The 14,733-nt window shown below is 38.3% G+C and overlaps 1 protein-coding gene across 3 annotated transcripts; it reads left to right on the top strand.

Moving 5' to 3' along the window:
• Nucleotides 1-316: 316 nt before the first annotated feature.
• On the top strand, nt 317-12,867 carry CLK4 (CDC like kinase 4). Of its 3 annotated transcripts, none has more exons than XM_067305169.1 (14): nt 317-416; nt 2,475-2,534; nt 3,195-3,346; nt 4,432-4,657; nt 5,850-5,940; nt 6,336-6,402; nt 8,145-8,261; nt 8,367-8,533; nt 8,629-8,723; nt 9,863-9,992; nt 10,347-10,429; nt 10,918-10,997; nt 12,340-12,427; nt 12,535-12,867. In XM_067305169.1, the coding sequence occupies exons 2-14, from the start codon at nt 2,481-2,483 to the stop codon at nt 12,670-12,672; spliced, it is 1,488 nt and encodes a 495-aa protein (XP_067161270.1). In that variant the 5' UTR covers nt 317-416; nt 2,475-2,480; the 3' UTR covers nt 12,673-12,867. The 3 variants fall into 3 exon arrangements, with proteins under 3 accessions (XP_067161270.1, XP_067161271.1, XP_067161272.1); XM_067305170.1 differs by having other exon boundaries at nt 318-420; XM_067305171.1 differs by lacking the exons at nt 317-416; nt 4,432-4,657; nt 5,850-5,940.
• Nucleotides 12,868-14,733: the final 1,866 nt, after the last annotated feature.

The following is a 14,733-nucleotide window of genomic DNA, read 5'->3' as shown; positions in this document are numbered from 1 at the left end:
GAGCCGCACGGGCTGCGGGGAGCGCCGCGCCGCGGCAGGCGGCGCCATTGCGCAGCGCCACCCCTCCCCCCCGCCTCCCACCGCCACCGGGCGGGCCCCTCCTCCCTCAGGCGGGCCCCGCCCCCCTCGCGGCTTTCCCGCTCTCCCGGAGGGGGCGGGACTGGAGAACTTCCTGCTCCTCCCCTAAGGGGCGGGGCTACGGCTTTCTCCTCTCAGCCCCGGCCAACCGCCGCTAGGGGGCGGTCTCCGGCCGCCCCCTCCCCCGTTCCGCGGCCGCGCCGTGTGTGTGACGTCACTTCGCACGACGGCCAGGAGAGGGAGGGAGGGAGGAAGAGGTTCCTCAGCGCTGAGTAGCGGCCGCCATTTTGTTTGTGTGCGCAGGGTGGACACAGGCTCGCTCGCCTTTTTTCTCAGCTGTAAGTGAGTGACAGAGGCGGTCTTCCTCCTTGGGCTCTTTTCTTTTCCCCCTTTTACCTCCCCCCTCCTCTCTCCCTTGCGTTTTCAGGGGGCTGAAGCAGAGGGAGAAGCCGAGGGGGAGCAAAGCTTGGGCTGACCAGGGGTTGCTGGAGCCGCCTCCGCGGCCCGGGCAGGGAGAAGAGCCCTGCGGGGGGGTTGACTGCGGAGGGGTTAAGGTGCGAGGAGGGATCTTCACTACAGTGTTCGGCGGGGAGGCTTTCCTGTGACGGGGAGGGCCGCTGGGGAGCCGCCCGTGGGGGCCGGGCAGGCCGAGCTGGGGCCCGGTGGGCGGTAGGCGTTTTGGGGGGTGGAGGCCGCGCGGCTCGGTTATTCAGCCCGGCCTGCGCGGAGTTGTCTGGCGCCTGCCCAGGGGGCGACGAAGCCGAGTCCCTCCCCCCCTGCTGGTTCCTGAGGCCGCCCACAGGGAAAACCGGCGGGGAAGGGGGCTTCGCGGCCCTGGGTTGGGGCAGCGGATGTCTTCTGTTAGATCTGCACCTGCAGTTCTGCTCCATAAACGCTGAGGTCGGGGCGGAACAGCCCTGTGGACTTTGGCCATCTGAACTGAATAATGGCTTTTGGCCTTCTCCAAGTCGTACAGCCTGCCAAGTTTTCGAGGAGATCTAGAAATTGCCGTGTAGGCAGATCATGGCAAGACATTTGTGGCCTTTTCCAAGTGCTCTGTGTACTGATCCTTTAGAAAAGGCCCCTGGCCCCCGCTTGAGAATCCTTATGGCAGAACGGGGGAGTGAAAACACCCTGTGATAGGGGTTAGGACCCCACGCTCTATAGGAATGCATATGTTCATGTCAGCTGCCGGTTACGTAAGTGGAGCTGAAGTGCTTCAGTGCATGAATTTAAAGGGAGTGCGTAACAGTCAAAAATCTTAAGGTGGCGCCTCCTGTAAAATGGTTTATGGCCAGTTTGGGCCTTGCGCAGACTGAGTCTAGAAATAACCTGCTTGTTTGCTTTTAATTGGCTCCTTTAGGGACAGAGCTTCCATCTTCTGTCTAAATTCTAGTATCTCCATATGGACTTCAGCATAGCTAAGCAGCAATAGTCTTCAACTAAACCTTGCTCAAGTTTTCTGTGTCAAGTACACCTGCCCTCCCCCCCAAGAACACTTTAATGGTGGATTTATTTAGATATATGTTCACTGTAGAGCCTAATCACAGTCTGTTGTGTAGCCAAACAGGGAGAAAATGGAGTCATAATTAAAATTCTCAATTCACCTATAACTGAATAGCAAAAAACCCCCCAAAAAACAAAAACAACACCCCCCCCCACCTTTATCCCAGAGGAAGAATGACTGAAACCTGAGTGTGTTTCATAATTTGAGTTACATAGGTTGAAAATAGAGAAAAATGGCTTTGGAGTTGGGGAAAAAGAGAAGATAAGAAATGCAGGCATGTAAATAAATGCTAACTGTTCTTAGTTTTGATTCTTTGGGCATTTTTGTTTGTCCTTAGATATATGAGTGTTTTCATTTCTTAGTAATGTATAAGAAGTAAGATCTTTGTGAGACCTGGATCCTGATCGATTCAAAGGGCATACCAGTCACTGTTTTTGCGTAGTGTTTGTATTTTGAAAACAGATTTCTGGAAAGGGAGTTGGTACAGTGTTTTTTTTTTTTTTTTTTTTAACTACTAGTTTGCCACAAACTTTACAGAAGTGTCTGAAAACTTCTTTTGTCAAAGTATTTGCCATTTACATGTTGTAAAACTTTGCTTGTTAATGCCTCCAGCTGGTGTAGAGGTAATCAGTGATGTTGTGTGTCAATTTACAGACTGAAATACCACTAATTCTTAGTGCTGTCTGCTCCTAAACTTCTCTTCTTGATGTCAGTGATTACTGTGGAAGCTTTGTCTTGTCTAGTTTTTGCTCGTTCTTCAGAAACAATGTACTGAAATAGATATGTAAGCTTATTTTTTAATATCTCTGTTTAAGAAGAGTAAAAGTATATGATGGGTTTTGAACTACTCTTAATTCTACAGCTATGCTTTACTTTCCTTGTTTTTCAGTTATGCATGTACCCGTTTGAACTCAGAATTCCTGCATATAGCATCCAGCAACAGAAGCTGGTGGGTTTTGTCTCTGGCAAATCAGCTGAATTGTAAAATACTCAGATATTTGCATGCTAATAGGGTTCAAAATCTGCAAGTTGGCTCATCATATTGTGGAGTTGTGTATTAATTTTTCAGGGTTCATTTTGTGATTGTTGACATAATTTAAAAAAATCTGGCTGTTTAGCAGTGATATGTATATAAATTTGTGTGAGCACTTAAGTTTTAGGCTGATTGAGGATATATGACTTTCATGTAGTAATTTATGTACGATATAGTATGAAGGACTAAATCTTTAGATTCTTTTGGAGGTAATGTTTGAAGGTTAAGGTCTCTCTCCATCAGTTTTCTGTTGAAATCTGGTTAGTCACTTAAATGTTTATTTAAAATAGACTTTAATTACATGTTGGAAGCTATTAAGTGAAGATGAGTTAGCCTATGTTACAAAATGCAAATCAAGATTAAAATGTTACTGTGTTAGGATGAGAAAGCTATGTCTACTTGCGCAAGACAAAAAAAAAAAATAGAGGGGGGGAAGCAGGGGAAAAAGAACTATTTTCTAGTTTTGTCATATTTAACCAAACTATAATATTTGACTCACAGCTACAAGTGCAGTGTAATGCTTTTCTTTCTCTTGCTCTCTCTCTCTCTCTTTTTTTTTTTTTTTCCTAATAACAGATGCGGCATTCTAAACGAACTCATTGTCCTGAATGGGATGATAGAAAAAGCTGGGATCAGAGCAAGCACAGTAGCAGCCATAAACGCAGGAAAAGGTCCCACAGCAGTGGACAAGAAAGCAAGCACTATAAACCACATCACTTTTCAGAAAGGTATAAGAGTCTGAATTGAGTAGCAATAATACTTCTAACTATGTTTAAAATAAATACATTTTCAGAAAAACAATTTTTAAGTGCCCAAAGTTGGTAATTCCTTGAGGTTTGGCTCACTTAAGACAAGCTTAAGAGGTAGTTGGTTTTGTTGACACAGTATGTAAGCCATTAAATTGAAATGCTTTAATAGAAACTGTAAATGTTGTCATTGTTGTCAGTTACATACTGGTGTTGAATACGTTCAGTATTAAATTTCAAGTAAAAAATACGCATTTTCACCTATTTTTCTTAAATTGAGCAAAAGGAGGGGAAGAGAAGGTTTGTTTAATCATTTAATACAATGGTAAGTATGAATTAGATTTCTCTTATTAATTTGGAGATGATTTGCTTTTTCTCCCACACTGCTTTCCCTGGAAGGATGTGTTTTTCTATGTTTTTCCCTTGAGAAGAGGATCCTGTGGAATTCTTTTAAGAGTTCATATTCATGCTTATAAAATGCTGGACAGGGTAGGTGTGCAGCAATATGGAGGCTTTTTGCCTCTGCAGCTTTCTTAAGGGTTTTTTTCTGGGCAAAAGATCCTTGATCCAGATACTCTCTCTGTTTTTTACTGTGTTTAATGCAGAGCATTAAGAACAATGTTAACTTCTCTCAGGCTCTCCGGATGTTGGTGGTGTTTTTTTTTTTTTTCCTTTTGTTAATGCTGTGAGCTTTGAAAGAATAGAAGGGGATTATTGCTGTATTGAGAGCACTTTATCCTGTGACTTCTTTAGAAATTGTGATTGACTTGTTCAGTATGTTCTAGGAAGTATTTCTCCATTTTGAGCCTGAATTTCTATTTTTTGTGCAAACTGTGGATGGATTATGTATTGTTCATGTGGATGGCTATGTATTTGAGACTGACAATCTCATTAGCTTCCTAATAAAGTAACATGAGAAGCTCCACTTTTGGGGAGGGAGTCAGTTACAAAACATTCTTGATGTAAAGACAGATACTATATAACTCAGTAACTCAGCTCAAGTCACTTATCTTGTTGGAACCTCAAGTTTTTAAAGTGGAGAACATTCACTTAAAATATATTTGCAGTCATTATTTGGACGATAGAGCCATAAATGAAAGAGACCATCATGACCGGAGATATGTTGAGGAATACAGAAATGACTTCTGTGAAGTTTATGACCACAGGCATTATCACAGAGACTATGAAAAGAGTCACCATCATCACTATAGCAAATCCTCTGGTCGGAGCAGGAAAAGTAGTCATAAAAGGAAGCATAAGAGACATCATTGCTCCAGTCACCAATCACATTCGGTATGAGTAATTTTTAACTTTATTATTAATGAATTAGTGGTAATAGACTTCTTAAGTGAGTGCTAGAACTTCAAGTCCTGATCACAGTACTTTGGGGAAATTTATTAATAAAGGATTTGTAGTTGAATCCATTTGTGAGCATATGAATATGTTCTTAGTTGAGACTTTGGATCAGTGTTGGGGGGTTTATCATCAGTACTTATTGCACCCTGGGAATGTCGGTGGCCCATAATTATATCACTGGCATTCTCCTGAAAGATGTATTTCAAAAATGAAGACAGGTGACTGTTTCACAATGCAGTTATCACTTTAGTTTTACAGCGTAGTGAAATGTCTGTTTTTCAGGTAGACTGTGAGATGCCATCCATCCCGTTACTAAAAAATGTTTGAAGTAATGTGCCTTTTTAATGTATACTTAATTGGCAGTATGAAACATGCATGTCTGTAAATTGATAAGAACAAGCTGCACAGTTCTACGCCTGATTCCAGCTTTTAAGCCATGTGCCTTACTAATGGCAGCTAATGTCTTACTAAGGATGGGATAAGCTTGCTGTCTGCCCTCTTTCGAGGCATGCTGTCTGAATTTTTCATTATTGGCTTCATGCCCACTGATAAATCTTCAACTCCAGGTGTTTTATGTCACTCTTTCTGCAATAGAAACAGAATGTTGTATTAGATTATACATTGCAGATCAAGGACTTTAGAGTAATTTTTCTTGTCTCGTTTCTCTAAACATGAGGAAAGTAAAATTGCTTGATAGTTTTTTATATTTAGATGACAAAAAGTATATATTTAAAAAATATAAGCATTTCACCTGACTGTAAGCTTAGATATATAAATAAATATTGTTTTTTGCTATTTGATAGCAAAGTATTAAAAGTAGTGACTTTGCAGTCTTAATCTGTCTTCAATTAAGCCACTGTTTGAGAGACAAAATTGTGTTGTTTTTTTCTGTTGCCTTATCACTTTAAGTATTTATCTGAAAATCTGTTCCTTGCCATGTTTTTCTTCTGTAACATAAACTGTGCCCTGTGAATTTCTGGGGACTGAATTTGAAATTGCTCCTGCCAACTGTTCGTGGCCTGGTGCGTAACTGAATGCCTGAATATCTCCCCGCTGAATGAATTGCGTATTCTGCCCTGAATTCACTCTGATATATTGATTGGCTGGACGATCTTGGTGCCGATTCCAGAAGAGTCACCGAAGGAAAAGATCCAGGAGTGTAGAGGATGATGAGGAGGGTCACCTGATCTGTGAAAGTGGAGACGTTCTAAGAGCAAGATGTATAGAACACTTTTCAACACTTTTTAAAAACTTTTCAGCAAAAAATCTGTTTAGAATAGTATGTCAGAGGAGGGGGGCTAAAGAAATCTTCATTGCTCTTTTTGTTTTGTTTTTTTGTGCTTTTTTGTTTTTTTGCATATCTTCTTTTCTGTAGAATTTAAATACTGTGTTCAAAAAGTTCCAAATAGTAAATGAACTTGAGTCTTGAGATTAGAACAAGAGATAGTTTTGTAGCTAACTGTTTTCATGACACCTGTCCAATAAAATAACACATTCAAATGCTGAGATTTAAAGTAATTATGTTTTTGTAATGGCACATTTTTAAATCTACATTAATATTACTTATTCTTGTTTGAGTAGTTATATAATTCTGACTTATGTTTGTTCTTTTTAGATGAAATTGTTGCAACTTTAGGAGAAGGAGCTTTTGGAAAAGTAGTGGAGTGCATAGATCATGATATGTAAGTATCAATTACCTTTTTAAGTGCATGTCATGACAAAATGCACTTCATTTAGCTGAGAAATTTTTCTTTGATAGTAAGTTGAGGTCAAATGAAATGTTAAAATATATTTAAGAAAGAAGTGGTTTTTAGATATGAGAGCTACCTTGTAAGCTTACTTCTAGATGAGCATTTTTAAGGAGTTTCAGATATCACATCTGTTTGTGAGACTCCCTGATGATTTTTAAGGTTCTTCAGTCATATCTTTCAATATTATAAATATTTTGTTTCTTGTATTGCTCTGAGAAAGGCCCTTGCATAGTACTGACTTTATACAAGATGCTTTATAGAGAAATATTTTTATTTTGTTTTTCTCTGAGGTTTTTAAGAATCTGTCCTTACCGGAGTAAACTTCCTCCAGCCACATTTGTCTTGGGAAACATCTGCTTAAAAAGAGTTTTCTTTCAAAAATAACCCATTTTATAAATACATATTTTTTTTCTATAAAGCTGTATAACCTCATGATACAAACTAGTAATTGCCAAATGGATTTCATCTGCCCTTATATAAAGGGGGAGAATTATGTGTTCCTTTCTGATGTATCAGTCCGCTTTTTCTGTTGCTTCTACAACTACTGTTGCTGTAACTAGAAAATCTGAAGGTATGTAAAGAATACAGAATTGAATTAAGAGACTGACTTCTAGAAGATGACGCAGTGAGATACTGAGAAAGTAATCTTGGTTCTTCATTAAAGCAACTGCTTGGAACTGATTGAGCTGTAAACTTCTTTCCTTAGTCTCCATAATCAGATTTATCCTTTCAACCTTTTCTGAATGCACGGTAATCCAGTTATGCCTTTTTGATGGAGTGGTGACTTTAATGTGATGGCTTGTTTGGTGTAGGGGAGAAAAATGAACATATTTCCACCACATCTGTGTATACAAGGACACTTAAACAGCAAAACTGCAGATTAAAGTCATTTTAACCATATGTTTTGTATCTGCAGTTCTGTGACATGGTTGTAGTTTATTTTTTCCCTCTGCCTTTGGTGTGTTCGTTCTGTCATTTCACTAGTTAGGTCTGTTCAGGAGCTTGAGATCATGTCCTGAAGGCAGACATGATTCTTAAGTCATTAGAATCTAAACAGTTTTGCAGAGACAAATTTTAATTGTCCACAAGTGAATGTGGCAGGATGAGCTATGTGTATGTGTGTTCCATTCGAAGTTTCATTTCCTTGCACTTAGTATGTTATAAAACATACTAAGTGCAGGTCCGTTAGTTTTCACTAGTATGAAATACTCAAACTCTAAACTTCTGAAATTATTTAATTATTTCCACTGATTCCATTGGAGAAATAAGAGCCAGAACAAAGCCAGGAAGTTGCAGAAAAGTTGTCAAAATTTTTGCAGTACTTTTCTTGAATGAGAACTCTGATAGTTTTTTAGAATCATCTTGCAGATGGATTCCTGATGTTTATTCTTTCTTAGATGACATAAGAAGACTGCCTGAGAGGTAGTTAACATAGAATATATGATGGGGTATTTGATCTTAACCAGAATTAAAAAACAAAAACAAAAACCCCAAAACATGTAATACTGATCCTTCCTTTAAAATGGGATTAAGTCAAATTCCCTAAATAAAACTTGTGATTCTCTACTATCTATTTTTTCTTGTGTTCCTTTTATTAAAATCAGGATACTTTGGAACTGTAGATACTTGACAAGAAAATGATACAGTCTGTGGTGTTTTACTTTATTTTAAAGGAGAGGAATGCATGTAGCAGTTAAAATTGTGAAAAATGTTGGTAGATACCGGGAAGCAGCCCGTTCAGAAATACAGGTATTGGAACACTTAAACACCATGGACCCAAGCAGCACTTTGTAAGTATAAAAGTAGAACAGTCAACATACTAAGCTTTTGGCAAAAGATAATTATTCAACAGGTTGAATTTTCATGTATTTATATGTACTATTTTTATTTTTAAGCCGCTGTGTCCAGATGCTGGAATGGTTTGATCATCATGGCCATGTTTGCATTGTTTTTGAGCTGCTGGGACTTAGTACTTATGATTTTATTAAGGAAAACAGCTTTCTGCCATTTCATATTAATGACATTAGAAATATGGCTTATCAAATTTGCCAGTCTATAAATTGTAAGTAATTCTCAGTGCTTTTATCAAGTATGTTCCTTTTTTTTTTAAGGAAATTAATCAATTATTTATGAATTGCTGTTTTTTTTTCCTCGTAGTTTTACACCATAATAAACTCACTCATACAGATTTAAAGCCGGAAAATATCTTGTTTGTGGAGTCTGATTACATAGTGAAGTACAATGCTAAAATGGTAAGTTTGCATTTTTCTTTCCAACCCTCTTTGGACATTTTTTGTCTTCATTTGAACTTAAAAAAAAAAATTTTGCCACGTGTGAAAAGTCAAATGATAAATGGGGTTATGTTTTTTTAGATCCTTTGTGCTCTTTGAGATGCACTAGTTTTCTGCTAAGCTGGTAATGTTGCTCTGATTCAAACTAAACTGTTTCGTCTGATAACAGCTAAGGCCTTTGCTGTTTAATGAAATTCAGCATTCTTAGGGGACTTTGTGTTAACAGCTTTGAATTTAGCCAGCTTTTTCTTGTTTCGTATTTCTTAAAGAAGCTCTTTCAATCCCTTTCTTAAAAGAATCTTTTTGTTTTGGGAAGGATGACAGATCTTACTTCATATCCAATTACCGTGTTTCTAAGGAAGTCTGAAGTGCCTGTCAGTTTGGCAGTTTTTGGCTTGGTGGCAAAGACGAGTGTCCTTGCTGGGTTTTTGTCATCAATGTGTAATGTTGATTGCTGGGCAGTGTTATAATTGGCACAGGCCTGGAATAGGAACATTGTTGAGCAGCAGCATCTTCTTAAATCTAAGAAAACCCTAGAACACAATGTTAGGATGAGTACTTGTCTGCACAAATCACTTCTAGAACTAGGAGAAATACAGATTTCTTTTTATATTGCTGCTCTTTTTTCAAAGTATAAAAACTTCCTGGAAACAGAAGAGCAGTGTCGACTTCACTGCCTTTAACTTATGCATAAGATTCTTCTTTGTTTTTTTTATTCTAGGACTAAAATGGTATAAATGATTGTACGTACCAGTGAATAGCCAAAATCCAGGCAGAGATCGCTAATTCTGAAGTTGAGTTAATATTAACAAAAGAGAAGAAGAGTTCTGTTACTGTGGGCAGAGTCTTTAGATATTCGGCTATTTCTAAATGTTCAGATTAAATTGCCTTGTTATTAGCTCCTCCTTTTTCTTAAAGAATGGACTGAATGGGGATTAATGTATTGGGAAGGAGTAGGGTTTTTTTATGTGGGTTTGATTTTTAACATGACTATGTGAACTGGTATTTTGAAGATATTTTAAACTGATAATGTGATGAATAGCTTTTACCTGAGCATGCGTTTAAAAATATTAACAAAGAGCATTTGGATTCTCTTACAGAAGCGGGATGAACGCACTTTAAAAAACACAGATATCAAAGTTGTTGATTTTGGAAGTGCAACTTTTGATGATGAACATCACAGCACATTAGTGTCTACAAGACATTATAGAGCTCCTGAGGTTATTTTAGGTGAGTAAAGACTTTAAAACCTTCTGACAGTTAATTACAACTCATTCAGATGTCTTCCTGTTTCATAAACTGGAGTAGTTGCACATGATTCTAATTTCTCAGCTACTATCTCTCACAGATAACGTTGTTAAATTTCTTGAGAGTAAACCAACTTTTTCCCTGTATTTTACAATAAAAGAAGTATTTTAAAAACAAAAGTCCAAACACATTCCCTTATATTTTTCAAGTTTTGGGGAGAGGTGTGCAGGGAAAAACACATATCAGTAAATGGATGGAAACTTGCCATATCTTTTGTGGATTACTTGTGTTCAGAATGTATTAAAAAGTAAAACATACTCTTTGCATGTTTTACAGCACTGGGATGGTCACAACCTTGCGATGTTTGGAGTATTGGTTGTATTCTAATTGAGTATTATTTGGGATTTACAGTATTTCAGGTATGTGCATAAAGCTGAATTGAACCTTTTTGTTACAGACTTTTATCTTTTAATGACATCTACTTGACTGTTAGTGCAAAAGGCATAACTTTAGAGAGCTTTAAGTATTATATAGAAGAGGTTGTAGACAGCACTCATATATGAAAATGTGATGTCTTATACATCTACTTCAGACTACTCAAGATCATCTGTTTTAGCTTTTTGAACAATGAAGCCTGTCTAGAGTTTGAAGATGCTCTTCAAATTAGAATAATAAAATATGCATGTGTAAAACTTGGTTTATAAACTCTGCTTTGCAGGGGCCATCGTAACCATGGAAAGTATAGTATAACAAGCTGCATTGCATGGTCTGTTTTTAATAATTTAATGTGGTAATGTATAATGACACTGTGGTGATGCTCTGGAGAACATCTCATTTGTAAATAGGGTTGTTACCAAGTGGCTGAGAGTAGAAAAATGTGAAAAGTGCATTGCTTTTTTCCCAACAGACGCATGATAGTAAAGAACATTTGGCAATGATGGAAAGAATATTAGGGCCTCTGCCAGCTCACATGATCAAGAAATCCAGGTAAGCCCATTATAGGAAGAATAGGTTGCCTAATATTTTTCCTATTATAAAAGAGTGATTTGAGGAACTTTAAAGTTTCTGTTGTTCGTTGTGAGCTGCTAAAAGTCAACAAATGGACTTCGAGGCTTTGCAGTTACCTGTTAGTCTGTTGCAAGAAATTATGTTAGATTTAGCTGAAATAAATAGTCGAAGAGAGTCCTCTATCTTTGGTTGTAGTTTGAGTTAGCAGCAGCCAAAAGTCAGCTTCCTGAACAGTAACTGAATATGAACATGCTCGTGTAAAGCTGAGTCTGTATGGTCACCAGAACAGCAGTAGATATCTCTCGTTCCCTAAACTGCGGGAATAAACAACCTATTGTCATCAGAAGATTTATAGTGAGAGGAAGAAGAGGGCCCTGCTCTTACTAGTACAGCTCCCAGCCTCTTCCACCGTTCCTTCATATCCCCCCCCCATGGGCTGCAGTGATCTGTTTCTTTTCCTCAAAGATAATACATGCAGCAAAAGTTTCCCATTTGCAATGTAAGGAGAAGCAATCAGCACAGCATTCTTCCCTAACCCCCAAATGCCCCAAATCCAGAGCATGCAAGATTTAATGGCCCATTCTCTTTCTGAAATAAGTTGTCTTGTTGCCAGCTGATCTGGGTAATCCTGTAACTCAAGTTATAGTAAAGCATAAGTTCTAATAATTCTGGATTGGGTAATGCATTTAGAGTTGGCCACAGTTAACTGCAACAGATTCTTAATGCTTTTTTGAGAAACAACGGGAGAGTTAGATAGCTATGCTTGGAATAGGATGAGCTAGTATTGAAAAACACTACTTACGTAGCAGAGTTAATGTGATGCCAAGTTGTGGATTTGTTAGAACTTTAATTGCACTGGTATTTTCATGTATTTGCTATATTCTTCTTAAAGACATTTGGGAATATCTGATTTTGTTACATAGTTGCAAATCATTTTTTTAAACTCTGCAGGTATTATAAGAAATACTTTAAAAGCCAGTAGACTGACATTCTGTCTTTTGTTACTAGTAGATGAGGCCAAGTTGTTCTCTTGGAACACCTTTGTAAAGAATCCATCTCTTTAAATGTTAATAATTTGAAAATATATTTTTAAATGGCTTCTTTGTTGATTGGAGTACTGAAGGATCTGTTTTGTAAATAGTGCGACAATGGTAATATAAAAGCAACAGGTTTCTCTGAATAAAAGTTAGCAAAAGAGAAGTTAGATCTCACATGCAGAGGGATGTTTAAGAACACTTATGATTCTTCAGAACGTCTTAGAAAAACACCCACCCAGTTCAAATACTGACGCTATTTTTAAATTATTTCTCTTGTCATGCAGAAAGCACTATTTTCATCATGACCAGTTGGACTGGGATGAGCACAGTTCTGCAGGTCGATATGTTAGGAGACGCTGTAAGCCTTTAAAGGTAGGGGAGAACATTTTCATTATTATTCTCAGTTAAATTTGCAGTTCTGAAAGATCTCTCTAAATTACTTTTTTCCCCCCCGGCCCCTCCTCTCCCCTCCCCCCCAGGAGTTCATGCATTGCCAAGACACAGATCATCAAAGTCTGTTTGACCTTGTTCGCAGAATGTTGGAGTATGATCCAGCCAAAAGAATTACTCTTGATGAAGCCTTGCAGCATCCTTTTTTTGAACCGTTAAAGAAGTAAATTCAGAGATCTTTTATGCTTCTCCAAGGAGATTACCTAGACTGTGTCAGTCAACAGATTGCATGAAACTTTTGTAAACTTTAAATTATTTTGTACAGTTAAGTCTGTAAATATTTACATATGTTTTGTATAACTGTCATGTTTATCTTGTTGAACAGTTGTAGTCTTAATCATGGATATCAAAATGAAAAATAAAAGTAATTTTCATTTTTGAAGTTTGTTTTTTTTTCTTTTTTAAACTGTACCCTATCTTTTTGCAGAGAGGGCTGGTTAAGCATCTAACTTTAGATGAGACCATGGGCTTGCTAAACAATATCAGAAAACACGTTAATTAAAACGTTTTTAACTATCTTCCTTTAAAAGTTAGTCAAGAAAAAAGGATTGTAAGTGATTCAGCCTACCTAACCATGCTGCGTAGAACTTTGCAATAGTATTCTGAACCATGATTGAAGATATTCAATCTATATTCTAATTAGCTTTTTTGTCACCTTTGTCCCCAAATTCTCACATTTAAACAGTGTGCATTGCTCTTTGAATGCCGGTTAGTCAGAGTCCCTGGAAACTTGTTTGTCTGATGCTTTCAATGGTAAGTATTTATTGGTAAGGTCTGAAAAATAACATTTTAATTTTTCAAAATTGTTTTGATTCACTGAAGTGCAGCATTTTCATGATAAGGTTTTTCAGAACTGCACTGCCCCTGCAGAAAAATGCAGAGAAGGACATATACTCTTGTTCTCACCGATGAAATGCTGTGAATCAGTTGTAGCATATTTAAGCCCTGCTATTGCAGTAGCAGCAAGATAATCCTCAAGTCTTCAAATGCATATTTCTGTGCAGCTTGATCGGTAGTTACTAATAAATTGAGCAACCTTGGCAACTGAGAAACAGTCATCAGTCACCATACAGTAAGGTGAAGAATGGGTTCTCAGTTGTAAGTCCTGAACCTATGTATCAAGTTAGGAAGAAGATGGTACTGCTTTCCAAGCCCCATTAACCTACTTTGGCAGTTTTTGCTCTTTTATGTTTAAGTTGGGGAGGTTTTTTGGTCTTGCTGTAATGCCCTTTCCATCTGACACAGTATGGATGGCTTGCTGAGCCAGGAGTAAGGGAGGCTTTCACTGTGGAGTTCATTCTAAGTGGCCTGTGTGCAACATTTAGCCATTTCTTGCAGTCTTGGCAGCAGAGCTGACTGGTTTGTCATCACTGAGGAAAGAAACGGCCAACTGATTGCATTCCATAGAAGCCTGTTTTCAGGTTTTGTGTGTTGCTGTGTCCCTGTTGCACTGATGTGTGGGTAGGAAGGAGGCTTAAGTTGCAAAAGGCTCCAGGCATCTCTCTGACTGGGGGCAGAATATAGCTGGGACAAAGCTTTGAAAGCTTATTTTCTGTAATGAGTACCACCTACTGTGCTTGGTTATGTCTCATAATACAGAACCCTGATCTTCCTAGGATGTCAGTTTTACCCCATTGCTGTTTTTGTCTGTGACAGAAAATGTAACGGCTGATACCTTTCTATTCAGCAGTGACCATGGTAGAAGCGAGGAGGACAGGAGTGATTCCTTCCCTTGTTTCTTCTCACAATACTTTCCACTCCACACCTTCATAGGCAAAGCACAGACTCAGTGTAAGCAATGCAAATCAAAGGGAGAGGGGGAAAAAAGTAAGGTTATATACTGCTATAACTATAAAACTGTAACTATAAAGCAGTTTTATCAAAATCAGAAAGTGGAAAGTGTGTACTTATGCTTAAGAAGGCATTTTAGCCTTTGTTAATGCGGTTACTAGAATACATTGCACCTGCTGAAAAAGATGTATGCTGCAAAAAGAAGAAAATATATGCTAGCCTGTTTAAATTTTTTCACTTTTTCTCCCAGCAAATTTAAAAAATGCACTATCAAGATTAATATAGCAACTGCAGCAAGGTGCCAGGTAGTTTTGCAGGTCCTACATTACGTACAAAAGAAATTGTAGGCTGGAGGGAGAAAGGGGCGTGCGTCCAACATCCTCAGGCTCATGAGTGAAGCGGCACAGAGCTGTTAGCAGCTGAGGAACAGCCAGGTG

Source organism: Apteryx mantelli, chromosome 14 (genome assembly GCF_036417845.1).
Source record: "Apteryx mantelli isolate bAptMan1 chromosome 14, bAptMan1.hap1, whole genome shotgun sequence".
NCBI lineage: Eukaryota > Metazoa > Chordata > Aves > Apterygiformes > Apterygidae > Apteryx > Apteryx mantelli.
The sequence above is the reverse complement of the archived record's forward strand: the minus strand, read 5'-3'. Positions and strand labels throughout refer to the sequence as shown.

Coding starts and splice junctions, on each gene's coding strand:
- CLK4 (XM_067305169.1), top strand. CDS start 2,481: ATGTACCCGTTTGAACTCAGAATTCCTGCATATAGCATCCAGCAACAG. Junction 8,262..8,366: donor ATGGACCCAAGCAGCACTTT/GTAAGTATAAAA, acceptor TTTATTTTTAAG/CCGCTGTGTCCAGATGCTGG. Junction 12,428..12,534: donor GACGCTGTAAGCCTTTAAAG/GTAGGGGAGAAC, acceptor CCTCCCCCCCAG/GAGTTCATGCATTGCCAAGA.